The 27,948-nt window shown below is 41.7% G+C and overlaps 1 protein-coding gene across 3 annotated transcripts in view; it reads left to right on the top strand.

Annotated features, from left to right (window-relative positions):
* The window catches only part of mid2 (midline 2), a 125,203-nt gene that overhangs the window by 37,026 nt on the left and 60,229 nt on the right, over positions 1–27,948 (top strand). For all 3 annotated transcript variants that reach the window (XM_086136978.1, XM_086136972.1, XM_086136988.1), the window contains one exon: positions 17,422–18,299. In XM_086136978.1, coding sequence (XP_085993104.1) covers positions 17,478–18,299 — 822 coding nt within the window. In that variant the 5' untranslated portion in view covers positions 17,422–17,477. The remainder of the gene's footprint in view (positions 1–17,421; positions 18,300–27,948) is intronic.

Consider the following 27,948-nt stretch of genomic DNA (forward strand, 5'->3'; position numbering starts at 1 on the left):
GGTTATTGATGATATAAAACACATATTTTATTATTTTGGAATATTGGGGGCCACAATTGAATGTGTTTAACCATGTAGAGAAATGCCCCTTTCATCCTGATAAAATATTGCGTCAATGAATAGATGTCTGTGTTTCTCACTGGCTGTTTGGGAGTTGCGATTGTCTGTGCCACAAAGCGACATCCTCATTTGCGTCCCACAATTATTCTTTCATTTTTTTAAATTTTACTTTTTTTTTAAAATCTTGGTTATTGTTTGTTCCATTATTCAAATCTTGGTGGGATTATAGTAGACTGGCATATCTGAGAGGCAAAGTGGATGAGCGCTGGTTTGAAACTCAATTTGCCTTCAGGAGGGTGCTTAAATCTCTTTGTTATTAGAGTTATTATTGTTATCATCGAGAGTAATACCTCACTATTTACGAACAAACTCTTAAGGCAACTGCTACCAGACTTTGCCGGTACCGGAAAGAGCATGACTACCTTCCCACATGCTGATTAAATGTTGAATCCATCCAGAGAGAGTGAACAGTGTGACAATTGTATCTCAGCTCCTGCCAGCCTGCATGTGTGAACATTGATTTCAGCCATGCTCTGTGATCCTCCTGAGCTGAGCAGACTTCTTGAGGGATTGTTCAGAGTAAGATTGTGTTGAAGGTGTGTTGGGACTCATGGACAGTTTGGTTAGTGAGATTTGGAAATTAACTTTCTTTTATTTATTTTTTATTTTTCATGTGCAAGCTTGCTCCAGTGTTTCTTTTCTGAATCTCGAGTCCTTTTTGCATCCCTCTCTTTCCATGTTCCACTTGTGATCGGAATAAATTCATGATTATCTACTGTTTGTTTCTGAGACACCGTGGTGATTCTTCATTTTGAGAAGCTACACCAATGCCAGCAATATCTAGTTGTTTTCCCCAATATTTAATTTATATTCAATAACAGTAGAGAGTAGTGATCGAAGATTGAATTTATACTTAAGCATGTGCCATATTCCTCATACTCTGCTGGGTTTTCTGTAGTACAGTGATGCCTTGAGATACAAGTTAAATTTGTTCCATGATACTGTTATATATATATATATACTGTATATATATCAGAATCAGAATCATCTTTATTGGCCAAGTATATAGAACACACAAGGAATTTGTCTCCGGTATAACACGCTGCATTAGTATCATCGTAAACAAGGGCATGACAAATAGGTATGGAAGGACATTTCGTAATGTAAGTGAACCGTAGTGTGGTCGTACCACCCAGTGACAACTGTGAGACAATGTGCAAATTATATATTTATATATACCTGTATATATATATATATATATATATATATATATATATTTTATATATATATAATGTGTGTGTGTGTGTTGTATATACTGTATACTGTATATATATATATATATATATATATACTGTATATGTATTTAACTTGAAGACATGCTACTAATGCCTCCTTGCTATTTATATATTAATTTTAAAACAAAGATGTTAATTGTCAAAAAACAATTACACATCTGAAAAGCTCTTAATTAAGAAGATACTTCAAGGCATTTCAAGTTAAGTTTGTATGATTCAAAATATTTACGCCAATATTAACCTTTTGACTGCAAAGAATATCCTTCCATCCATCCATCCATCCAGCGTATCCTGGCTAGTCCTCGGGACATCCCCAGGTCACCTCACTAGAGCGGCGTCGAGGCGGTATCCCGACAAGATGGAATGCAATATATTTAATGAAATATGGACTATATTCATCCATTCATTCATCTTCCGAACCGCTTCATCCTCACTAGGGTCGCGGGGGTTGCTGGAGCCTATCCCAGCAGTCTTCAGGCAGGAGGCGGGGGACACCCTGAATCGGTTGCCAGCCAATCGCAGGGCACACAGACACGAACGACCATCCATGCCCACACTCACACCTAGGGACAATTTAGAGCAGGGGTGGGCAAACTTTTTGGCTTGGGGGCCGCATTGACTTTTAAAATTTGACAGAAGGGCCAGGTCAGCACGAGCTATGGTACATTAAAAAAAAAAAAACTGCATTTGTTGACAGTCCATATCAAACATCAACAGAACAAAAGCATGAAAGTACGGTATTAATATACTTTTTTTAAATGACAAAAGTGTTGTTGATGACCTATTTTAGCCTGTGCATCGCTGCAGATGGGTTGTGATCAGACCAGTAGAACTAGAGCGATACAGAGGTACTAGGTGGTCGAAAAGATTGCCCCCCCCCCCCCGTGTTCTGCAACTTCAAGTCAATGCGCCACCTGGCGGTGAAATGCCTGTCTTTACAAGTCCAATTGAAATGAATGCAATCATTCACATCGAACCGTAATTGTGGACCAACCTTCGGCGGGCCGGATTCGGCCCGCGGGCCGTAGTTTGCCCACCACTGATTTAGAGTGTTCAATCAGCCTGGCATGCATGTTTTTGGAATGTGGGAGAAAACCGGAGTACCCAGAGAAAACCCACGCAGGCCTGGGGAGAACATGCAAACTCCACACGGTACCTCTGCACTGTGAAGTCGACGTGCTAACCACTGGACTACCGGGCCGCCCCAATATGGACTATATGAAATGGAATATTAGCTCCAATTTACAGTTATCATCATTCTTGGCTTCTAATAATCGGTATCGACGCTGAAAAAAATAGTCCGTCCCTAATATATACACGCTCAGCACCAGCCAGTCATTCCACTATGGAGTGACGCACAGTATACATATCTCCAAGCTCCATATGGTCTCTTTCCTGCCTGTATTTATCTTTAGGGTTGCCACTTTTCCTCTTGCATTTCTTGCTCGACTGCCTCGTTTTCTCTCTCCATACGATTTTCTCTCCAAAGTCTCTTGAACGTTCAGCCCAGTCATGACACAAATATGGTGCACGGCAAAGTGCATGGTTTGCACCTGCTCTGTCTGCTGCTAACATGACTGAAATTAAGGGGGGCACGTGTCACACGACATCTAAAAGTGACAACGTATTTACTATCAACGAAGCTTCACTTGCACATGGTTGTGCTGGGAATGATCTTGCTGACTGTTAACTTTAAAGCCTGTGGTAGTGGTGCATTGACTTTGAACATGACGTTTGAAAATGTTCAAGCAGTGCAAAGCAGTGAGCTGCAGGCAGTGTGTGCCCTTCACACTGACTTTGCCAGTTAGTTATAATCTGAGACGCATGAGACCCAGACTACAATAAAAGAATCAAGAGGGCAGATATCCATCTGCAATCTCTGTATCTTCTGGGCTTCTCTTGCTTTATTTATTTTTCATATTTTGCCCACTTGGTTGCAGTCATATCATGGCCGTCATCTTTTGATCAACTATTCCGACTGCAGTGTGTCATGCAATATATATACTGTATATATATATATTTTTTAATTTTACACAAAGATTAATAGCCCGAATACAGGTAAGAGAATGCAATGGACATCTTATTTGGGAATTTCTCCATTGTGAGACGAATAAAGGTTTTCTTACCTTTTCTTACCTCTTATTGGGTACAGCTGTTACACGTGCAATGTAAAAATAAATTGCCTTTACAAGAATATTAATGCTTAGTCTTGATTGACAGTTTCAGAATCAATTTATGTCTATAACACACACACACACACATACACTTTTGCATACACAATTGCAGATTGCTCACCGGTCACAACTTCCTGCAGTGCAGGTCATGCGCCACCAAATGTTGAAGGTGACTTTTTATTTTATTTTATTTTATTTTTTTCTGTGAACGTGAAACTGATGGGATGCTTAGGTGCATTGGAGACAAACACTAAAATATATTAATACGCACACAGACACACAAATATTTTTTAATTTTCCATTTCCCACTGCCCCCCTTTAAATATCCATCCATCCATTTTCCGAACCGCTTAATCCTCACAAGGGTCGCGGGGGGCGCTGGAGCCTATCCCAGCCGTCTTCGGGCAGTAGGCGGGGGACACCCTGAACCGGTTGCCAGCCAATCGCAGCCCCTTTAAATACAATAATAATAAAAAACTTGGTTAATATAATAATTTGCTGCTATTGTGTCTTAGCTGTGTGTTTAATGCACAGCATGTTTGCACTGAGGAGGATTGAGAGGAAGAAATTTCATCTATGCAGCATGTAATTCATAAAGCATATTTGACAATAAAGATGACCTTTGAACCTTTGAGGTTTTGTTTACATTTTACAGCATTTACTCTCATCTTATAATTCAGCAGTGACTCAGCAAGTAGTTCAACTTGAACTTCAGTAAAAAAAAACATGTTCATATCAGAGATGATGAATTTTCTTAACTAGATGAGTGACTTGTGATTTTCATGCCAGTGCAAGCCTCATTTCGCGTGTTTGGAAATTTGGCAGATGGCTCTGCACCATACTGAGCGTAGTGGCATACCGAGGTTGGAGGTTTTTTTTGTTTTGTTTTGTTTTTTTGACACACCACATTTGAAGACTAGGTGCTGAAAGTAGACTAAGCTTTACACCTACTGGAACAAAATCTTCACTATTGGCGCAGGTCATGAAATGTGTATTTGGTGAATTTGATTTGAGATGCAAGCAGACGAATTCTGAGCTCAGCGGGTAGCTGTGTTGGATGTTGTCATATTTCATTCATAGTTACAACAACAGCGGGCATAGAACCCTGGGAATCTTGTAGAAATCAATTTATTGAACACATTATTATTCCCATTTTTATTATATTTTGAAAATCACTCCCCTGGTCGCGGCATAGCATTTTTTTTTCCAAGATGGCGCCAGAGTAGGCAGCCTTCGGCAAGTGCTCTTCAAGAGCCTTGCTTTTTTGTTCTTTTTTGCTGTTTTTGTCTTTTGTTTTATCACATGTTGTTTGTTGTTTCATCGTGTGGACCTGATATGGACTGTTTTCAGCGTTTTTTGGCCATGAAATTCGTCAAAGGAGAAGTATCTGTGCTTGGTGGTTGCGCCTTCTCGGCAGCACGCCTGTACCAGCACAGATTGTGATTGGGAGGAATGTCGGCGCCATTGACTCGGTGCTGGACAGACCTGGGGCGCTTGTGTTTTTTGCGCCTGTAATGGGCAGCATTTTTCACAACCCCGTTTTGTTCAGTGTCAATGTCGGCGCTGTTGGACAGTCGGCGTTGGTGCGGCTGGATGGATGGCTGCTGAAGTTGAGGATGAGGAGAGAGGAGCGTCGGCGCAGAGAGGAGCGTCGGCGCAGAGCGCCGATGCGTATTTGGAACCGTGAGTCGCCGCTTGGAATTGAAATGGATTTCCATGGGACAGGAGAAGCGAACCAATCTCTTTTTTCGTCAATGGATGCTACAGCTTCTTGTTGACTTTGAAACTTAGCTTGTAGCCGATGTGTGCACATTTTGAACTTGACGTCTCTGATCCACTGGTTAAAGGACACTTTGATTCTCTCCTCTTTCATCTCAAACTGCTTCAAACAACAAAGCGTCTGATGGAAAAGTGGTTAGAACTGCATGACTGTCCGTGTTTTATGTTATGTGTTGTGTTTATTATTTTACTTTATGTTAACTGTTTTGTTAAGCGCTGTTACAGCTGGCGCTGTTGTGAAAGCGCTATATAAATCAGCATGTATTGTATTGTATCACACATGGACACGCACTTTGGAAGTCAGCTCTCAGGTGTCCACTTCACAGCATGATCTATGATCACCCTGGCCAACTTAACATCTGCCTGTGGAAGCCTGCTTGCAGTTCTTTATAAACGTATTTTGCACACTTTGACCTCCTCCATATACTCCGTCAAATCAGTTTGAGCTTCCGCTTTGTTCACGCCCACAATGGCGCAGAAGGCATGTTTCAAACTGTGCCAAGAAGCGTGCGTCGGCAAAAATACGACCATTTGGTGGAGCCTGCCCCTGCGAACAGTTAGACCACACTTCACTCTAGACTTGTACCCAGCACCAACATAGAGCCCAAAGGGTGCCTTTGTGCAAGCACAGTGTCATAAAAAGGGGAGGTTTTGTGTTTGCTATGTTGGAATAGTTTCAAAACGTGCCGGTTACAACTTTATTAAAACAGTCCTCTAAACCTGTTGTCACTTAAACACACAGTCAAAACAATTATTTTCTGGTTTTAGTGGAAGCCTAGTTGAAATGCAATGCAAATGAAGTCCTATGATTCCACCCAGACAGCAAAGAGTGAGTGGCAATGTTATTTTCTCCACCCTAACTTAACAGCAGCTGAGGATGAAGAGGCAGCTGACCTTCACCACTCGGTTAGTTAGCTGCCAGCTGCTTGCGTGTGCTCCTGCGGTGCTGCATATGTTTCCCATGATCCAACTTGCTGGCACCAGCACTGTCGGACCTGGTCCAACCCCTGCCTCATGTCAACAAGCCCTATTCACACACACACACACACACACACACACACACACACACACACACACACACACACACACACTCCCATCCCATCATCACCCTAAACTTTGAGTGTTCCACACCTCCTATCTTCCAGAAAGGCGTAGATGTTCACAAGTTTGTGGAGAGGTGTGGTCATGGAGTTTTATTTTTATTTTTTAACAGAAACGCATAATTTTCAAGAAGCAAACCTGTTCAGGTTATGTCTCCATCAAGATTTCAAGGAGTTGGCATGTATGGTGTGTGAGCAGGCGTTCATTGTTTTCTACTTTGTTTTATGTGTCAGTTTGACAGTGAACTTCAATGGGAGTGACAAATAAAAATCTTGAAGCAAGTGAGATTCACTTTGTATTTGGACATTGTTCGCTGTCTGTCAAACTGCATACAGCTGCTCTAAAAATGACTTGTACTAAAATGATGAAGTACAGTACCGTTTTTACATTGACATATCCCAGCACTTCTTTAGGACCTGTACACCCTGCAACCTAATAACCGTGATATGAGGTGTTTCTGCTTTTTCAAACCAAGTCTAAGCAGTAATCTACCATTCACTCACAATAAACTGTGTTAGGCTTCAACTCACCAATGATACTGAACATGAAATGCGGTAGAAACGCATGGATGGATGGATACTTTGGTGGAAACTTGTTACTATCACAACACATTACTGATTATGTTGATTTCAGCATTGGCCTTGGGGGACAGTTTGATAAAAGTAGAGTGACAGGGGATGGCAAATAGAAGCTGAGAATTGTATTAATAATGAATAATATGTACAGTATTAAGAGAGGGTGGGGGCAAAACAAGAGGAGGCAGCCACTTCAAGATATTCACATGATTAGGAGTGCCATATCATTTACAAAACAACGCCTATTTGCATTACTAATTATAACGAGGCTACCGTAGTGTTTTGCTCCGCTATGACAGTGTGACATGTAACACAACAGTGTGGGTCCAGGATGATGTAGAACATTCACTGTCTCTGTTTCTACACAAATGTTTGGCATTATGTGGAACCCTACTGTTGGATTAACGGTCAAACAACAGAGCTGACCCCTTTTTCTGTTTTTGTGCTGATACAGACTGGTGAGACGTAACAATGGTGTGCAACATTTAGCCTGGAATAGACCAGAGAAAAGAGACGTTTCAGGATTGAGGAGGGGGAAACATGATTGTAGTCCAAGCAAAGCGATGAGTGTGAGGGATTTGTCTTTAATCCGCCAATTCCTCAGAGGTTCTTATCAGTATATTCTGTTCATTCTTCAACCAATGTTCTTCATGCTTTCAGTGATTACTTCTCATATCAATACACGAAACCTTTTATCGGGTATCACTTCTGGGTTGTTTCGGGAAGCTCAGTCCAACGCTCAGATCCATAGGTGATCAATTGTTTTTGATGCTCTGCCTCTCCAATTTCCCATGAAATATGTCAGTGCCTGCCATTGAGATATATATTTAATTTCAATAAAATCATGACAATCAATATAAACCAAGAATAGCACTATACTTCATCTTATTTTGTTGCAATGCACTGCATAAAATTCCTTCATAATCCCACATCTAAAAAAGAAAAAAAAACGTGAAATCTCCTTGTGATCTTGTCAAAGCAAAATTGTAGTCTGCCTTCGTTTTACACTGCAACAGGGCCACAATATTCAAGTTAAGGCCAGAGTGCAATTGGTCTGTTTGACTGATTTAAATAGCCAATTTAGCTCCCCTGATTAAAAACCTGCGTAAGTGCTGGGACTTATATTAGTCTTCCTCCTTGGATTTGGCCCCATGAATAAACAGAGCAGGAGAAAATAGCCCCAAAGTGTTTAGTATGAAAAACATTCAGAAGAAAGAAGAACTGGACAACGTATAGGTTGCAGTGCTCATAAAATATGATGAAAATGAAACATTGGCAGCTCCAATTATTTAAATTGCTTTATGTTTCAATGTTTATCAAATCAAATTGATGACCATCAATTTGCCTTTAGACCAATGATGACTAACCAAAGTGCTGTTGCACACGACTGTTCTATGAGAGATCCTTGTGAGGGTAAGCGGATCGGAAAATGGATGGATGGATGGCTATTTTTGTTCATCCATCTACACCAGCGACATGTATCGTGACAAGCAGAACAAAAAAGTTATTTTTCATTTGATGGCAGAAGGTACAATAATCCTGTGTGTTCAACTGTTGTCAATTATTCATTATTCATCATTCAATTATCATATGGGCCGAGCTTTTATACTAAGTAAATTGAGACAAGACCGTCATTCTTCATTATTGATTCTTTTGGTTAGATGTTTGCCTGGTGGTGTGTCGCAAGATTTTTCTCAAGTAAAATGGGTGCCTTGCTCAATGAAGGTTGGGAACCACTCCTTGCGACAGTTGTGTTATGAGGCCATTGGCACTTGTTTTGTGTCCCACGCAAATTGAGCACAACTTGTGCCCCACTTTTGTCACACATATCCTCTGAGATGATCAGTTGTCAACAAACGTGATTTGTTACCTCTGGTTTTTGGAATGAGAGTGAGCATCTGCAAAGGAGTCAAATAAGTGCTTTATTAGTAAATACATTTATGTAAGGCAGTGGAGGCTGAAGTCAATCAAACAGCAACCACGGAAAACAATAGCATACTCAAACCCCCCATCAAAGGAAATTCCCAACATTAGTGTGGTATAAATAGAAAGGTCTGACTTTGTAGCACCAGACAGAGGACAGGAACCACCCCCACCCCAATGCTCCCAACCTCCACCCCGATCGCAAGGTCTCACTATTCTCCCGCCACTCCCAAGTCTCTTCACCACTCATTTTAGTTGGATCTGTTTTCATGCATTTTTTTTTAACCCTCACTTTGTTTGTGGTCATCTCTCTTTGTTTACTCCTGCATCCATCTTCCATCTTCCCTTTTTCCCTTTTCTGGCAATCATGAATAACTGAGAGGCCTAGTAACACGTCTTGCTTTATTAATGGTGCCCCTGCCAGAGTTGAAGTAGCAAGTGGTCCCCCTGGATGTTTACAAGGGGGAAAGCGCACGCTTGCACTTTGGGCAAGAAAGCTTTAATAGCAAGCAGCACCACTTATTTGACTTGTGACCCAAATTATAGAATTATTTATTGTGATGTAGCTCTCATATTTATGTGGCAATGGTGCCTGTTCACATTAGGAACTGACGTTTCAAAAGTCAAAAATGCACCAACCCATGTTGCCACTTCGGGCTGTGCCCAGCTGGACCACATGGGTGCAGGCCCAGCACCCAGGCACTCGGCAAGCAGCCCCGCTTCCAGGCCTGGGTCCAGAGGGCGGCCCCTTTGACTCGAACCCCTCAAGTAAGACAACGTGACTGCTCAGGTTGGATGACCCAGGACATGCTGTCAAGACGATATCACCTGGCTGCCTTGGAAATGCCCCAGCGGGAGCTAGATGAAATGGCTTGGGAGAGGGAAGTCTGGGCTTCTCTGCTTAAGCTGGTGCCCCTGCGATCCAACCTTGGATAAGCGTAAGCGAATGATCATGATGGCTTTCATGTTGTTAAGCGAAGTATGAAGTGAAGATATTGCATTGCGTTGCAAGGGAAAAAAAATCTCTGTTGTGGTTGAAATGCAAAAACGTGGTGTCTACACTTCTGTGGAGCTTACCCGCCAAAATGAGTCTTGTGTGTGAAAGTTCACTGTTTTTGTGTCAAGCCTACAGAGCATTCATCCAAAAACACTGTCTCTGGTGTTGATTCTACATATTTTGCATTAATTTGACATTTCTACTCTCAGGGCATGAAATCCATATGATAATACATTTTGTCAGTGTGTTGGTAATGTATCTGACATCTCGTGTATTAGCTGTCTGGCTCATTTTAGTGCAGCATCCTGCGCAGTTACTGGCTGTTTAACCCAGGAATATATCGTCAATCTTAATACAGAAGCTGATTGTTTTCTTGAAAGTCTTTTTCCAGTCTAATATACTGTTTATATGTTGCATGGGTGGGTTAGGAATTGCAATTACCCACGGAAAAGATCCTGTTTTCGGAAGCCCAGGATGCCGTTTGCATGGCACGGATTGCTTTTTCACCCATGTCTGGGATGCATTTACATATTTATAGAAAATTCCGGTAAAAGGTAAGCCTTTAAGGAAACGTCATGATCTCTCACACGCACGTAGTCATGATCGCATTGAAAAATCAAATCTGATTAAGTGTCAGCTGTAAACACAAGCAAGTTTGATTTCTGCAAGGTGTAATGTTCTACCACGAGCAGCACTTCCATCAATCATATCAATCATTTTGACAGGTGTTATAAAGGAATACAATGGTATGAGTTGGAACAATTCCAATTGTGATAAACTGAAAATTCTACACTTAGAACAGAAAAGCAAAAATTTCTACTTAAAACAGGATCAAAAAGTTTTCAGCTTCATTTTGATTACATGTGACCTTGAGCAGTGAAAAATCTTTCATCCTAAACTTGATGGATCTGAACGTTGAATAGTTTTCGCACCGCCATGTACCATCCAACCACTTATCGACCTGCTCATCCTCATGAGGGTCACGTGCGTGCGTGTGCATGAGTGCACGTGTGTGTGTGTGTGTGTGTGTATGTGATGGAACCTATCCCAGCTGACGTCAGGCAGTAGGTGGGGTTCACCTTGAATTTGCCGCTAACCAATCGCAGGGCACACAAAGACGAACAACTATTCACACCTATGAAGATTTCAGAGTTTTGTGAACAAAACAAACTTGCATTTGTGTCTTTGGTCACATTTAATATCTCACCGCAGTGGTATCCAGAAATCTAAGAAATAAGCAAAATAAAAAAAATAAAAACGTGAAGTTTGGAATTTCAAATCATCTAAAGACTATTAACTCCACAACGGTGGAAAAATATATGATAATAAATAATTTGAGCAATTTAAGCAAACCTGCATTTCGAAGATTACTGAAGCTCTTGGACACTAAAGCACAAGTTTCAGAAAGAATGAAATACTAAATGCTTTCCAATGAGCTCTGTTCATCCTGGCCTATCCTGCATGTTCGGCCACATATAAATGTGTGATAGGCTGTCCTCCCATCTTCCTCGGCTCATTTGGACAAAAACACATTTGTAATGGACGCATCACTAAGCGATGCAGGAGTGTGGTCCCACTACATTGGTGTTCTGTGAAATCCTCTGCAGCTCAAAGAGATGAGAAGGCTTCTTGTGTTCTCTTATTATGCAACGGGAATCCTCCACCACCGTCATTTTAGTGAAATCTATCTTGATAGTTTTAAACAAAGGTTCCAACAGTCATGGTTCAAATCAAAGCGTAACAACTTAGCAGTGGTAAGGTAACAAATACATGTGGCAAACTGAAAATAAATAACCCGGGTTAGAGCATCAACAATACAAGCATATTTTCTATTCAAGGTGAGAACACGGAGAAGCACATTTTGAAACATAATCCAAGCTAATGCTATGCTCAAGCACAGCTCATTTTTATACAGAAATGTGGCATAGTGGCAGGACTGAAAAATTTGAATTTAAATTTATCTAGGCAGAAAAAAGTAGCCCTGTAGGCATGCAAAACTCAGTAGAAAGAACCATGTGCACTGCTATCCTGGCCTGCATAAATATGTCTTTAACTTTACCTCTACATGTCCTTTGGCTTTGCTGAAAGTATGCTGAATTTAAAAATAGGTGATGTCAGACAAAAGGTGGCACCAATGTTTAACTATTTGAACCACTACTCAACAGTAGATGTTTGTCTAGACTACATAGAAATATCAAATTGTTACATTCTTTCTCACTTCTCAACCAGTCACCGATTACCAACCAATTGACATGTCAGATCAAGAATCCTCAAGATTTGAATGACAACACACTCAAATTGATTATCTTGGGTCAAAGGTCTTTGAGCGCTCGAACTGGGGACTAGAGATTGTTGAGTTTATTATTATTGATTGCATTTTGCTAACATGCACTTAAGTACTAATACACAAGTATTAGTATTTATTAATTAGTATTTTTTTTAGTATTAAAAAGTATTAGTATTTAGTAATAGATTAGTATACACTAGTACACAAGGCTTGAAATGACTTTTTCTTTGAGCAGAATTTTTCAATTACTTCATTTGAGGACCTTTTTTTTTATTTTGCAAGTTAATCCCAGGGTCCTGAAACAAGTGTTTGATAAAACAAACAAACAAAAAAAAAAAAAGACAATCGAACATGGAAGTTAGAGATGCAGCTCTTGGATGTGTTAGAATTTGAGCAGCCAACTGAAAATATGATCAAATGATCAAATATTCTGATGAAATGTTAGTTTGACTCATCAGCAAATATGAACACAAAGGAGGAAGTAGAACATTTAACTTGATAATGAATAACCAGTCGGTATCCTCTTTTATACAATAAGCAGTTCCGATTTATGCCAGATTTTCGTCATTGTGGTTGTGAAGCATCCCAGACATCGCACGACCTATCGTTGAGTATTTCACACTTCACGGGCTATGATGCCTCAAGATAACTCAAAATCGGCTACAAGACACTATGGTTGTCTGTGACATGTCTGTCGACCCAAAATCGGGCGAGATTCGTATAGTCTGACATCAGCATAAGTGGTGCCCCAGAAGTGGTGTGAATAGGTTTCAAAATAAGAGCACGAACAGGAAGTGCAGTGTGACCTGCCTTAATCTTGCTTATCTTAACAGCGTTTGTAAACTACCTTAAGTGTAAAATGCCTTATCCCATGTTAGGTGTATTTGCCAATTGATCCCTTTTTGTCCTTCAAGCCCATTTTTAACGATTCATGTTCTCATACCCGTCTAATTAAACACTGATTGTAAGCACATTGAATTGTAAATCAGACTTTTGATGAATGCAAAAGTGCAAACTGAGTATCGTTGGAGGGATTGGTATTCTTTTTTTATGTTGAGACACTGTTCGGTGTAAAATTGTCTATCTTCATTGAAACGTGAACTAAAGTGAGCCAGTCTGAGCCCTGAAACTCCAGGGAGAAAAATGAGTCCCACTCCCTCCTGGGCAGAGCTACAGCAACATGAACACTCACCGACTTGTTTCCTAGACTGTGCAGGCCCAGCCAATATGATTCCATTAAGAGCTACCTATTGGACCACAGAATGGAAACGGTGTCTATGCCTGCTGCTCTGTGTTCTGAGTACACCACTGAAGTAGGAAAGTCACCCTGAAATGTCAAAAAGTTTTGTTTTAAAGAATTTGAATTGTTATTCTGTACATTGACAAAGGCTCACAATGGCATGTTTTACCTTTGGAACTTAATATTACACCGCCTCAAAGACATGAAAGTTGCTTTTCATACGCAGGCCTGAGAGCCAATTCTAAACCGATCTGCTGAGCTGCAGTGAATGGGGAATGGAAACACTCGTTTGACTGTGCGACTGTTTACATTCTGAGAACAGGCATCAAAAGTTCGATGAAACCAACCTTTTCTCGGGCTGAGACAGAGCGAGAATGAAAGAGAGAAAAGTCAAGTTGAGGCTAGGAGAAGAAGGGAAAAATAGAGGAAAATATGAAACATTTGGAATAGATGGAAGGAGCAGCATATGCTCATAAGTTTGTTCCTTTTCATTCCGTGACGCAACTGCTCGCAGGCATTTTTCTGCTGTCATAGACTGCGAAGGAACACGACTTTGAATTAATGTCAGGGGTCTCAGGAGGTCTTTTTGGGGTTGTCTTTATTTCCTGAATAGATAATGGCAGCAAATAACTAGTACAGTGAATACCTGGCCCTGACACTGAAACTCAATTTCACGAAAGAACCGAAAACAAAATGTCCAAAATTCAATTCAATAATGTTTCTGAATTCCACAGGATCCACTTAAACAATGTGCCGCTTCTTAAAGGTTTAGAAGCTCAGCTGAACGCATTAGTGGAAATGCCATGATTCGGGTTTTAGAGTTATGTTTGCCAACACTGTCAAGAATGAAAGTATTCATTGAGCTGCACTATGGCAGCTTGCTCATATAATCATGACTTGTGTCCTTGGAAGAAATGTGAATGATGTCTCTGAATTGCACAAACAGGCCAGCTAGTCCCTGGAACGTGACTTGTTGGCCTGTAGCTTGGCATGTGGTTACGTCATAAACTAATGAATGAAAGCTCCTTGTTTGACTGAGTGAGACCGCTCTGATGCAGAATCTGAAAATTGAGATTTTCTTTTGCCAGAACTCATCAATCTGTATTTTTCCCCCTCCTTTCTTTTTAAGTAGCTACATTTAATTAAACGTTAAATGTTATATTGAGGTAGGTGGGCCAATAAGCTGACTCTGTGCATTTCCAAGTTTTTATGAACAATTATAAAAATGGTGTTGGGCGTCACATGGGATGTGGGAAACCCTGAATTTGTCAGATTGAAGGCCATTGAACTTTAGTCATTAACTGATGCTGTGCGTTACCGTTTTGAGCCAAGTTGTGGTGGCCCTGCCAGAACCGGTACCGGCCTTGCTTTAAAACAAATCTCAACGAAATTCATAATTATTTGTAGGATTACCTATAGATGAAATACCAAAGCGTGTAGTCTTGGCGGTCATAATGCACACAAGTACCAGCAATAAAGGAAACCGCTTAAAAAATACACACACTCTCCACTCTCCAGTACATAAATAATGTGATTTAACTCATCTATCCATTATCCGAGCCACTCACCTGTGACCCTCACAGGCATGCTGGATCCTATCGCAGCTCTTATCAGGCAGTAGGCGAGGTGCACCCTGAACTGGTTGCCGACCAATCGTGGGACACACATTGACAAATAACCATTCACACTCACACCTACTCACAATTTAGAGTGTCCCTTTAACCTACCATGCATGTTTTTGGAATGTGGGAGGAAACCGGAGTAAACGGAGAAAACCCATGCATGCACCGGGAGAACATGCAAACTCCACACAGAAAGGTCGGTGCCTGGAATCATCATCGTGGATGAAGGCTCACAGAAACCCCTTCAGGCTCAAGCGGTGTAATTCACCACGTTGTGTTCAAGTTTTCTCTGTTCCTTTCAGCCCTGGAAATAGAGAGCCCACCTGCCTGATCTTCTGATGCTACTCAACCTTATCTCACGAAAGACTTTTCCTGCACATTTGGAAATTTCCTCTGCCAGTCTGTCTGATCTGCTGATACTACTTGACATTAACTATTGCATTAATAAAAGAGGCTTTCTGCCCAAAAACTGTGTCGGAGCTTCACAGTTCTGTTTGATTTGTTGTGATGTTATTGTATAGCTCACTTGGCAATTGCAAACAATTTAACATATTTTTATTGTTGCTTTTCTTTTTGCAGGGGGGGGGGGGCATTAAAAACACCCAAGTAAATCATTGCCATGTTTTTAACAATAATCTGCCATAAAGAGAGTGTCATGCTGGTGCCGTACAGATGTGCATACATGTTGTGCATTAACAGAAGCTTCTGTTTTTTTTCCCCAAGAGGTTACTCGTAAACAAGACTCGCAGACTACAGGCGGCATCAGCGTGCATGTGTGTGTGTGCGTGTGTGTTCACCACTTTTGTGCAGCTCTGTGCCCCTAAGCGGCTCCCCTCACTGTCTGCATTGTCTCCCCAGGGTGACATGGCTGAGGCTTAATAGGCCTGCTGATGGTTTGTGAAAGTGGGGTGTTAATTATAACACTCTGCTCCGTTAGGCACAGTCATATTAAGGTTGCACCGCTTGAGCTTTAGAAGTCCAGACTGCTGACTCATTCTCTGGACTGAATGATAAAAAGAAATCAAACCTGCTATCAATTTGATGGTCTTAATTATCCGATTCTGTCTTGAGTTCGTCGTGTTTGTGTTATTGGACATTTTACATCTCATCATTTGTAAACTCTGGTGAAGAAGTCTATTTTTTCTAAATTAAATTCCTGATTTGTTTTCTTTACCAACAAGTGCAGCTTTCTAGTGTTTTTATTTTTGTCAGCATTTTCTTGTTCTACCAGGGGAAACAATCATCCTTCTAATTGTCACGAGGCTTTCCCTGCCTTCCGTCTCTGTATCCTGTGACTCTTGTTTTGTTTTCCTTTTTTTTTTGCCCTTGAATAGATATGAGCAATTTCCAACCTGGTACTTAAAAAGTTAGAGCAACTCTGTCCTCTCCTTGCTCGCTCAGTGGTAGCTCACAACTGAAGCCGCTCTGTTTCGCCGAACACAGTTGGGTTCCGTGCTAATGACCACGTAAAACCTTAGATGAATAACAAGAAAGCAGAGAGAATGAGTGCATATGGTTGTAGAAGCTGTGCACATGCCACAGGAGCTGTTTTCCAAAGGAAATATGGTTCTTTACCTATTGCCCATGGGCAATATGATCACTCTCTTTTTCAGACCGAAGTCCTTTTCGCGCTGCACTTAGCATTGTGCATCCTACATTGGGTAGTGTATGTACCGGCTTATGGATTTGAGGACGGAATGGCATCTGCAGATGATTATGCGCCACACTGCAACACGGCCTCGAATTGAAAAAAAAAATCTATTTGAGAGTGGCGTTGCAATGAAATCTGGAGGTGCATCCAAGAGGATAGGAGGGGCCAAGTGATTTCAAAGTGCTAACAGCAATAGAATAACCAGCAGGAACAGCCTCAGTTTCTTCCTGGTTGGCTGCTCTGTAAGCACTTGTAGATATGGGCACATTTGCAACGGGGTGCTCTCCTTTGCCTTTAGTCTTGCTCTTGACCCCACCAATGTGCCGATATTGCAGCATGTGTGTCCAAGGTCAAACTCCATTTGACCAAAACTAACAACATTTACCAATTTTAGCACTGCATTTGACACCTATTTTGACAAGCACATTCTGTATGTCCATTTTTTTAATCAATTAACCAAGAGTAATAGTTCTATTCTTAAAGCTAGAGTTGACAATTGTTACAGATGGTCCGTATTTTGTAAAGTAAAGCTGAACGCTAATTTACCACACCCATAACACCGATATATTAAAAAAATCCAGCAACCCAGGACAAGTATGTCATTTGCGATGAACATTTACAAGACCAAAGTGGTTCTGTACTGTCTGATCTTGTTTAATCCGTGATCATAAATGATTGATTTTATATTTTCCTTTTTTTTTTTTTTTTTTAACACAGGTAAAAGGCCAGCTTCTGTGGTATTTGATGTTGCCTTTAGATAGGTTCAACTGAAGATGGAAACACTGGAGTCTGAGCTGACCTGCCCAATCTGCCTGGAATTGTTTGAAGATCCTCTGCTCTTACCGTGCGCCCACAGCCTGTGCTTCAACTGCGCCCACCGTATCCTGGTGTCTCACTGCTCCTCCAGCAAGCCGCTTGAGTCTGTTACGGCCTTTCAGTGCCCCACCTGTCGTTACGTCATCACGCTGAATCACCGCGGGCTGGAGGGCCTTAAGCGCAATGTGACGCTGCAGAACATTATAGACCGCTTTCAAAAGGCCTCCCTGAGCAGCCCCAATTCGCCTACTGAGAGCCGGCGCCTGCAGCGGCCCTACACCGCCACCATTAGTGGCACAATAGCCGGAACAATTGGCGGCGGTGGTGGCGGTGGCACGAGTGGAAGCAGCGCCCGGAGCAGCCCGGCCACTTCCAGCCACCCCCACCCGCACGCCAATCACACCAATCACATTAACCACACCAACGCCAACCACAGCCCGGCTTTTGTGGCTAAAATGGATCTGCGCGTCTGCTGCCAGTTCTGCGAGCAGGATCCGCCTCGCGAGGCCGTCAAGACGTGCGTCACGTGCGAGGTGTCGTACTGTGACCGCTGTCTGCGAGCGACGCACCCCAACAAGAAGCCCTTCACGAGTCATCGCCTGGTGGAGCCTGTGCCGGACACGCACCTCCGCGGCCTAACCTGCATGGAGCACGAAAGCGAGAAGGTCAACATGTACTGCCTGGTGGATGACCAGCTCATTTGTGCCCTCTGCAAACTGGTCGGGCGGCACCGGGAGCACCAGGTGTCTTCCCTCACCGAACGTTTTGACAAGCTCAAAGTAAGTCTTTCGTGTTCTTTTTGGTTGTCATTGTGTCATTTGTTGTATTTTACTGGTAAAACCTGACTCTGTATGAAATGATTTCTATTTAAAAGCTGTGATTTGCATTGCCATATTTCACAACTTGGCCCGGTATTTTTGGGTGCTATTCCCAACCATTACAATTTTTATCAGAGCCACTACTGCATACCCACATGATCAGATTTGATCAGAGAGAAGGAGACAACAACAAGCTTTCGGAACGGGGAGAGGCTCTGAGCAACAGGGGAGGCAGTCATGATAATACTCGATGAGCTGGCATTCCATGTGACCGCGATGGCTTTCAGAGTCTCGTCGTTAAAAGAGAGAGTGCTGAGTCAGGGTGAAAAAAACAACAGAGAGGTACGAGCTGGAGCTATGGTAGTTGGAGTTGAACACATGCAAGCGACTGGACTTTTCTGACTTTTGTAAATAATTGTAGCCAGAAACGGTTGTGTAAAAGTCAACCTGAAGTGTTTTCAAATAAAGAATAATCATAAAGCACTACAGGTTCACAGATTTAAAATTGTGTCACGAATTTAATATTTTCAAGTTTTATTGTAATTACAGAAAATACAAAAATACAGATCCGATGTGTTTTTCCCTACTGGCGACACTGTAAATAGAAACAACCAAAATGAATGAAATTTACTTAACATTGAACCAGTGATGATGATCACAGATTATTATTTTTTTTTTTTTTTTGCACCCTACCTAACAGCTTTTTTCCTGCATTCTCTGCTTACAGGATAATTATGTTTTCCATCACCGGTTTTGCATATCTTTCACTTCTGCCTGTGTGCTTTTTATAGGTGAAACAATATGGTTGTTCGATACGTTCTGTGCTGGATATGTTTTGCGCTGAGTCGCGTCGTATTCTTCTTCTGTGTTTTCTTCTTGTTGTCCTCTTTGTTGTTTTCTTCTTCTATGGTTCTCATCCGTTTGTTTGATATTGTAGCATGCACATGATCGGAGAAGCCAGAATACCTAATCACTCCTCTCAGAGAGAGTAAATTAGGTAGTAATGGTCATTTGAATTTAAAACAGTAATACAGCACCTCCCATCTAAATTTTTCTCTTACTTTTTCAGTCAGCCACCATTCATTCCCCATAATTACTCACTATTTTTGGATTTATTACGGTGGACAGTGTCCCGTGAAATGGCATGAAGAGAGAACATGCAAACATAAGTTTCTCTGTGCAGTGAGCAATTTTTGGTTGATCTCATTTACTGAAGGGAAATAGCAATTACACGGTCATTTTGCTTGTAGAAAGAAAAAAAATGGATATCAGAATTAGTTTGCAGCAGTAAGTGTGAGAGTTTTCTTCAGTGTGCGACAAACCATCTCGAAGGAAACCCCACAGAGCCGTTATTCCCTGCCGCAACATAAGTTTGGTTTTAGAAGAAATCAAATTCCCAAATTCTGTATTATTGATGATTTGCGCTCCCATAATTGTGTTTAGCTAACTTTAGCATGAACGTGTCTGCAAAATTCAACCTGCTCAGCATCATTGACTTAACCCACAGGGAAGCTGTGTTGATATTTGCTCCTGCTTGCTTCTGCCACCTCGTTGTTTTGAGACTTTTTCTTTTAGACTTTTAATGGGAGAAGTGGCCGGCTCTTCAAATGCTTTCTCCTCCACTTCATGGCTTCTTTCTCGAGGTTCTTTGGAAAACTCCCCGCAGCCAAAGCTTTGAACTTACTCTTTTTAAAAATCCTCCAACTTGTCCACATCTGGCACAGTGGCAGCTCGAGTCCCAGCTTGAATTCAGCTGGCAAGTGCCAGTTAATCTGGTTTTCAATCACGGCAAAGCGAGGCAGAGGAGGTCTTATTAGGGCATCGCTAATCATGGAAGATGTAGGTCAAGAGGGGCTTTATGTATTCCGCTTTTTTCTGCTCCGTCTTGGGAGACAATTTTTATTTGAAGTTAAAAGTACCTTTTACACAATGACACTCACCATGGGCAAGCACATACTGCACATCCACTTTTTTTCCTCCAATGGCTGAGAATCATCACAGTGAAACCCTTTTGCATACCAATGCATATTAGCTCTTTCAGTTTTGTATTTTTAAATTGGGAAATGCAACCTCTGATGAGCAAAAGCACATGGCACGGCCTTTCTGATGATAACGTAATAATGTTTTAATTTGCTGCGTATTTATGCTTAAATTCCATCAGGAATGAGAATGTGTTTGTGTTATAAAACAAGTATTTGATTGATACACTGATTTGATATTTTGGAATGTGTAGTTGTTAAATAAATAGGAGTGCATCATACCCTATGTGTTGTTACTTTCAGTTATAGTCACATGATTGTAAACCTTAGGGGGAAAACCTCTCTCTCTCTCTCTCGCTCTCACATATATATACAGTATATATATATAAAAAAACAATTTTTTACTACATCGAATTAATACCAACTTTTACAAATGAAAGGTTGTATTTCTTTTAATCCTTTGTATACAACCATCCATGTATTGATATCAGCCAACACAAAACAAATTTCCTCTGTTCGCCATGGTCAATGCTGGCCTCACTTTGTTTGATCTTTAACCTCTGCCTGATATTCCATGAGCCAAATCTGTAAAGGTCAGTATTGTAACTCTGCTGCAACGGAAGGGTGCGTATTCCCCATTCAGCTGTTGAGCTGAGCTCCTTGCCTAGAAGCAGACATTTGAGGCTTTGAATTGGCAGGGGGGGTTTCAGCCATAGTCCCAAGGCAGGTTTCTTAACATAAACAGTTAACATAAAATAAGAAAATAATATAACACAACACGTGTGTGCTTGCCATGTTCACTATGGTAACACATTTAAATCTTTTCTGTTCCACTTACTAAAGCTATTCTTTGTTCTAAGTTGGTCCATATATCTTTCTTTTTTTATTCTCTTATACATTAATAAGGATACAGTGTTATGCAAAGGTGTATAGACAATTTTATAGACAAATGATACTATTTATAGCCGTGCGGCCGTAGGGTGGCGCGAGATGTTTTCCTCTTCCTTGGCGGGGCATGACAGAAAATAATTGAGAAACACTGCTTTAAACATTGTTTTTCCTTCATGTCCTCGAGATTAGGCGCGTGAGGGTTTTAAGAGAATAACATTTTGCTACTATGGCTCTGGTGAAAGATCTTGACAGGTCTCTTGTGTACTTGGACCTCATGATAGCTCATCCGAGGATAGCAGAAAGTCTCTCAGGCAACTTTTTGGAGGGATTATTTCCTGTTTTGGAAAAAGCTGGTCTTCACAGATTGACTCTCTTCTTCACTCTCAATTTCCTTCAGTATTTCCAGCCCTCCTTCTTATTCTTCTTCCTCCTCAACCCATCATCCACCATACAGTATCCTCTGCTTCCCCCACCACCTCTGCTTCCCCCACCAATCCAAGCTCCTTAGGCAATGTCTAATTTCTGTGTGCATCACATCTGCTGCCACTTGGGCTTCACTATAGATTTTGCAAAATTGATCTTGTGCAGGAGTGCACACATTTACTGTTTTGGTGTGATCAATGCCTAAAAGTGCTAATAAGAGCAAAGTTTGTCACTGTCCATTTTAAAATTGAACCACTACAACAATGATGTATTATTACAACAATGTTAACACAGTAATTATAACAAACAGATTTTAAGTGAATGTAATTAAGATCTTTTGTTGTCCCACAATTTCATAATGGGTGCTTGACTGACAGATGCTGAAAATGTGTGTGTGTGTGTGTGTGTGTTTTTATCTTTCTCTCTCTCTCTCTCTCTCTCTCTCTCTCTCTCTCTCTCTCTCTCTCTCTCTCTCTCTCTCTCTCTCTCTCTCTCTCTCTTTCTGTCTGTGTGTGTGTATAGAGAGAGAGAGGCTCGAAATAAGCGGCTTTGCAATGCTGTTTACACATCAGAATTAATATTTTACGCCTCATTAAAACATATTGAATAGCAAAACTGAGACTCAAAAGCCAATACATCTGTCAAAAGACAATATTAGACCATAAGAACCACCGAGATGGTCCCAAAAAGCATTGCTTGGCTCATATCACATATGCGGGTAGTATGATGGTCGAGGAAAGCTCTATGCTATTTACGCAGGAGTAGCTCGTTCGGCAGGTTACTAGTGCGCCTAAACACATTGCGTTGTCGCTCCTAGATCATTAATCTCCTCCATGACAACAAAGAAGCTACATTTCTGACAATTATCATACACATAGGAATGATGAGAAATGACGGAGAGCCATGCTAAATGTGCTGCTAACCTTAGAGCAGTGTTTCTCAATTATTTTCTGTCATGCCGCCCCTAGGAAGAAGAAAGCATCTCGCGCCCCCCCCCCCCCCGCGCGACTATAAATAGTATCATTTGTCTATAAAATTGTTAGAAGTACACCTCTGTATTCTTATTAACCTATAAGAGAATAAAAAAAGAAAGAAATATGGACCAACTTACAACAAAGTATAGCTTTATTAACAGAAAAGATTTAAAGTGCATCTGAAATTCAAAAATAAAATTAAATCCTTAATTAAACTGTAAACATTTTTGACTGGCCATGTCAAACCATACGATACTGAAAAATAAAATTACATGTAATCAATAAATAATGCATTCAAACTGATCACCAACATTAACTCAAAACACAAAATAAAAAAATTTAACCTGCAAAACAAAAATATATAAAATAATTTGTGCTGATTTTTTATTTTTTTTAAATCAAAGATGTTGTCTGGATTAATGGCTACAATGAGCACGTTTTGCAATGCACAGCTTTTCGAAGCGAGGTTTGAAGCAGGACACAGCAACTTTCGGTTCCTGCTCAATGTGTCGCCGGGACCTGTATTTTAGTTTACTGAAGTCGCAGTCACAAAGCGGCATGATTGTTGGCAATATTCGGCACGTTTTCGCTGAAAAAACTCAAGCGGCTTATCAGCGTAATTGGGGTGTAATGTCTTTAAGTGACGCCTTAATTTATTTGGCTTTATGCTGTCCGCTACCAACATTTTTAGACACAGTAAACACACCGATCTGCAGTCTGTCACCGTAGTCACAAAGAAGCCAAGCGCTACATACGCTCCGTCATATTTCCTCTCTTCGAATGCTCCCTGCGCACACTCTGCCAATGAGAGCGCCACTGCCCCCTAATGTAGTGGAGGTGCAACTACACTTTATTCCAGGACAGTAAAAAAAAAAAATCTAAATCAAAAAGCATGTTCCCCAAGGTCAAACGCGCCCCGCTTGACGGAGCCTTGCACCCCCCTTGTCTGCCCCACTATTTGAGAGACACTGCCTTAGAGTGACACGGGCAGTGTGTTTAACACAGCAAATAATTGCTTGTGTGATTGATTTTCAATTTTGTTTCTTTAAAGACCATCCGGAATTTAAAGTAACCATTTTCTGTTCTAATCTTTCACTTCTTACATGATGATACATTTCCTTCCCTCACATTAGCTTTCTGGGTGTTTTCTTACAAGTGCAGTATGCTGTTTATTCCTTCGTGTTTATCCAGTGGGTGTTGTTTAAGTATTTCCCACAAAAAAGCACACACTACTGTATGTCTGTTTATGTTAGAGAATGGGAGCCCTCGGGTGTGTGTGTGTGTGTGTGTGTGTGTGTGTGTGTGTGTGTGTGTGTGTGTGTGTGTGTGTGTGTATTTGTGCGCACGCGTGTGTGTAGGAGGCTAAATAATGGCCCTCAAATATGTGTATTTGCAGGTGTGGTAGTGTTCATGTATGTAAAAGCAGATGCCATTAGTTCTGATGTGTGAAGTGTTGGGGGGCTGCGAGTATGTTGCCAGGGGGAAACCACAGCTCTCTGTGGAGAGCTGCTGCAGATGGAGATCACTTAGTCTTGCAGACATAAAATCAAAAAGATGAGTGAAAAGCTTTTAGCATAACACTTGAAGACGTGTGCCTCAGCAGAACCTCATTCTACACACACATGCAAACACATACTTTACACACGTGCACGCAGCTGGCATTGCATCATGTATATGCTTTCATGAAAGTCAAGTCAAGTCAAGTCAACAGTATTTATAGAGCACTTTCAAACAGCCATCGCTGCATACAAAGTGCTGTACATGGAGCAATTTAACATGCACAATAAACAGTAAGACAAATCGGTAATAAAGGCGGTAGAAAGCACCAAACAGTAAAACCAAGAACAAATCTAAGTCATGCTGAGTCGAATGCCAAAGAATACAAGTGAGTTTTGAGGAGGGTTTTGAAGATGGGCAGCGAGGAGGCTTGCCGAATGTTTAGTGGGAGGTCATTCCAGAGAGAGGGACCAGCAACAGAAAAGGCTCGATCCCCTCTGAGCCTCAGTTTAGTTCTTGGTACTTCTAATAAAGTCTGGTCCACAGACCTGAGGCGCCGGGCAGGTGTGTAGGGGCGGATGAGCTCAGAGAGGTAAGGTGGCGCGAGATTATTCAGAGATTTGAAAACAAATAAGAGGATCTTGAAAATAACTCTAAAATGAATGGGGAGCCAGTGAAGGGATGCCAGAGTAGGAGTTATGTGCTCCCTCTTACGAGTACCAGTCAAGAGGCGAGCGGCGGCATTCTGGACCAGCTGAAGGCGCTTAATGGAGGACTGGCTGACTCCAAAGTAAAGGGCATTGCAGTAATCGAGCCGGGATGTGACAAAGGCATGAATTACCATCTCAAAGTGTTCATGTGAGAGGAGAGGTTTTATTTTGGCCAGCTGTCTAAGGTGAAAGAAGCTGGATTTAACAACGGCACCAATTTGCCGATCGAGTTTGAAATCACTGTCCAGTTTAAGGCCCAAGTTTGAGACTGTTGACTTAAGATAAGGAGACAGGGGGCCCAAGTCTACAGGATGGAATGTACAAGGGCCACTGGGACCAAACAATATCACCTCTGTCTTCTTTTCATTGAATCTCAAGAAATTTTGTGCCATCCAGGTTTTGATTTCTTCCAGACAGGATAGGAGTGGCCTTAATGAGAAGGCGTCTTTCTTGCTCAGTGGGACATAGATCTGGCAGTCATCTGCATAGCAGTGGAAGGGAATACCATGTTTCCTTAAGATGGAACCCAATGGGAGCAGATACAGCGAGAACAGCAGAGGCCCCAGAATTGAGCCCTGTGGAACACCACATGACAGGGGAGCAGTGCGTGACTCAGAGCAGCCAAGGCTGACACAGAAGGTTCTGTCAGCTAAATAGGACCTAAACCACTCAAGAGCACTGCCGCCAATGCCCACCAAGTGCTGCAAACGAGACAGCAGAATACTGTGATCCACTGTATCAAATGCTGCAGTTAAGTCCAATAAAACTAGACACACGTGGTCTCCAGAGTCATTTGCCAGGAGGATGTCATTAGAAACGCGTAACAGGGCTGACTCCGTGCTATGCATCGTCTTGAAACCTGACTGGAAGACCTCCAAGATGTTATGTTCATCCAAGAAAATTTTCAACTGCATGTGCACGACTTTTTCCAGAATTTTGGAAATGAAAGGCAGCTTGGAAATGGGCCTGAAACTTGACAGCACATCTGGATCAAGGCCAGCTTTCTTGATCAAGGGTTGGACCACAGCATGTTTAAACTGTTGGGGAACTACACCAGAAGAGAGGCTGCTGTTGATGATATCCAAGACTGATGCGCCAACACTCGGGAGAACCTCCTGAAAGAAGTGCGGGGGAAGAGAGTCGCAAGGGGAGCCAGATGGCTTTGTCTGGCGAACTACATCCTCCAAAAGCGCCAAGGACACAGTTTCAAAAGAATTTAGCACAGCTGAACATGGAACATGGACAGAGGGGTCAGATGCGGTATTTGAGACCGGAGTCCTAGCTGTAGAGACCTTACCAATGAAAAACTGAAGGAATCTGTTGCACATCTCGGGTGAAGAATCCGAGCAAGTAGGCAGAGGGGGTTTGAGTACAGAATCTATTGTTTTAAATAGTGCGCGTGGGTTGTGACGGTTAGCTTGAATAAGGTCCGACAGATATTCTCTTTTGGCCTCTTTTACTGTGAGCTGGTAGTTACGCCAGCAGTCTTTCCAAATTTGATAAGAGACATGCAATTTGTCATTTTTCCACTTGCGTTCGGCTTTGCGACACCCCTGCCTAGCTGCGCGGGTAATGTCGTTAAACCATGGCTCGGGTTTAGGTTTTGGGAGCACAGTTTTTGAAGGAGCCACCAAATCCAGGATGGCACAGCATGATGAGTTGAACCAAGAGGTGAGTTCCTCTGTGTTAGACGAGGATACGCAAAGGTTATTAAAGGCATCAGAGAAACGACCAGCAGTGCGAGGGTTAAAAATTCGGCGTTTAAAACTAGGAGCGGCAGATTTCACAGCAGCACGCGATAAGACTACGTCAAATAAAACTGCCATGTGATCAGAAATCCCATTTTCAAGGACTTCCAGATTTGACACCGGTAGACCATAAGCAAGGACAAGGTCTAAAATATGACCTTGTTCATGTGTCGGGCTGGTCACATACTGCACGAAATTAAAAGAGTCGATAAGTCTTAAGAAGTCCTTTGCTAGCGTTTTTTCCGGACAGCACACATGGATATTAAAATCCCCCATTAGGAGGATATGATCATATCTCAGCCTGATTTCCGCAAGAAAGGTTGAAAAGTCGCTTAAAAAGTCTTTGTTGTATTTAGGAGGACGGTAAATGACAGCACAGAGCACCGGGAAAACACGACCGACTTCAAAGAAGGTTGCTTCAAAGCTGGTGGCCGATGTGGTGAATGTGCACCGTTTACATTTGAAATTGTTCTTAAAGATGCTCACCGTTCCTCCACCACGGCCTGATGTCCTCGGGGTATCGAGGAAACCACAGTCGGGTGGCAACAATTCAAGCAAAGCGTTGTACTCACCAGTACCTGCCCAAGTCTCCGTCAGACACAGGAAATCCAAGTCATTGGAAAGGAAATACTCCCTCAGAATATGGGTCTTGTTCGTGTATCGTAGGATGTGGTGGCTCATGGAAGAAACTGATTAACAAATCAAACCTAATGCACAATTTATGCATGGTAAGCTTTTAAGAGCTCTGGTGTCGGCAGTGCCCTGCAGAAAGAATATGACGAGGGCCACTCATCTGTATCCCCTTTGTGTGTTTCACAGCACTGATCAGATACATCCATTAGAATGTATACATTACTGATAAGCTATTTTTGCAAGTGAGCTACAGAAATAGACCTCCTTTACTATATTTTAAAGGAAAAGGAGCAAATATTCCATTCGCGTTGTCCAGATATTTTCCCTTCTAAACCACAGACTGTCCTTTTTGGTCAGGCTAAACAAGTACCATGCTCGCACCAACATATCTCACTGAAGAATCTCTCTTTCTCTCTCTCTCTCTCTCTCCGTGTGTCCGTCTGCGTGTATGCTGATGGTTTCAACCAGAGAAAGTTGAGACCATGCAAAATTGCCATTTTGGTAGCTATCTTTGACAAAAATCACAATATACAAAAGTGTATTATAATGTATTTCACAAGTAGCTGCATGGTGCAACAGCATAAGAGGATTTATAAGTTCTTCACAATGATGATGATGTAGAACTGAAACGATATTTTCGACTCCGTTCCAATCATTATTACTCCCAACTTTTCTTAAAATACAAAGTATAGCATTGTTTGTTTGGAAAATATGATGAATAAGCACTTGTAAGGATTAATCTGTGGAACAGATCA

This window comes from Hippocampus guttulatus, chromosome 2, assembly GCF_054856545.1.
Source record: "Hippocampus guttulatus isolate MCC_2025c chromosome 2, RoL_Hgut_1.0, whole genome shotgun sequence".
In the NCBI taxonomy this organism is placed as follows: domain Eukaryota; kingdom Metazoa; phylum Chordata; class Actinopteri; order Syngnathiformes; family Syngnathidae; genus Hippocampus; species Hippocampus guttulatus.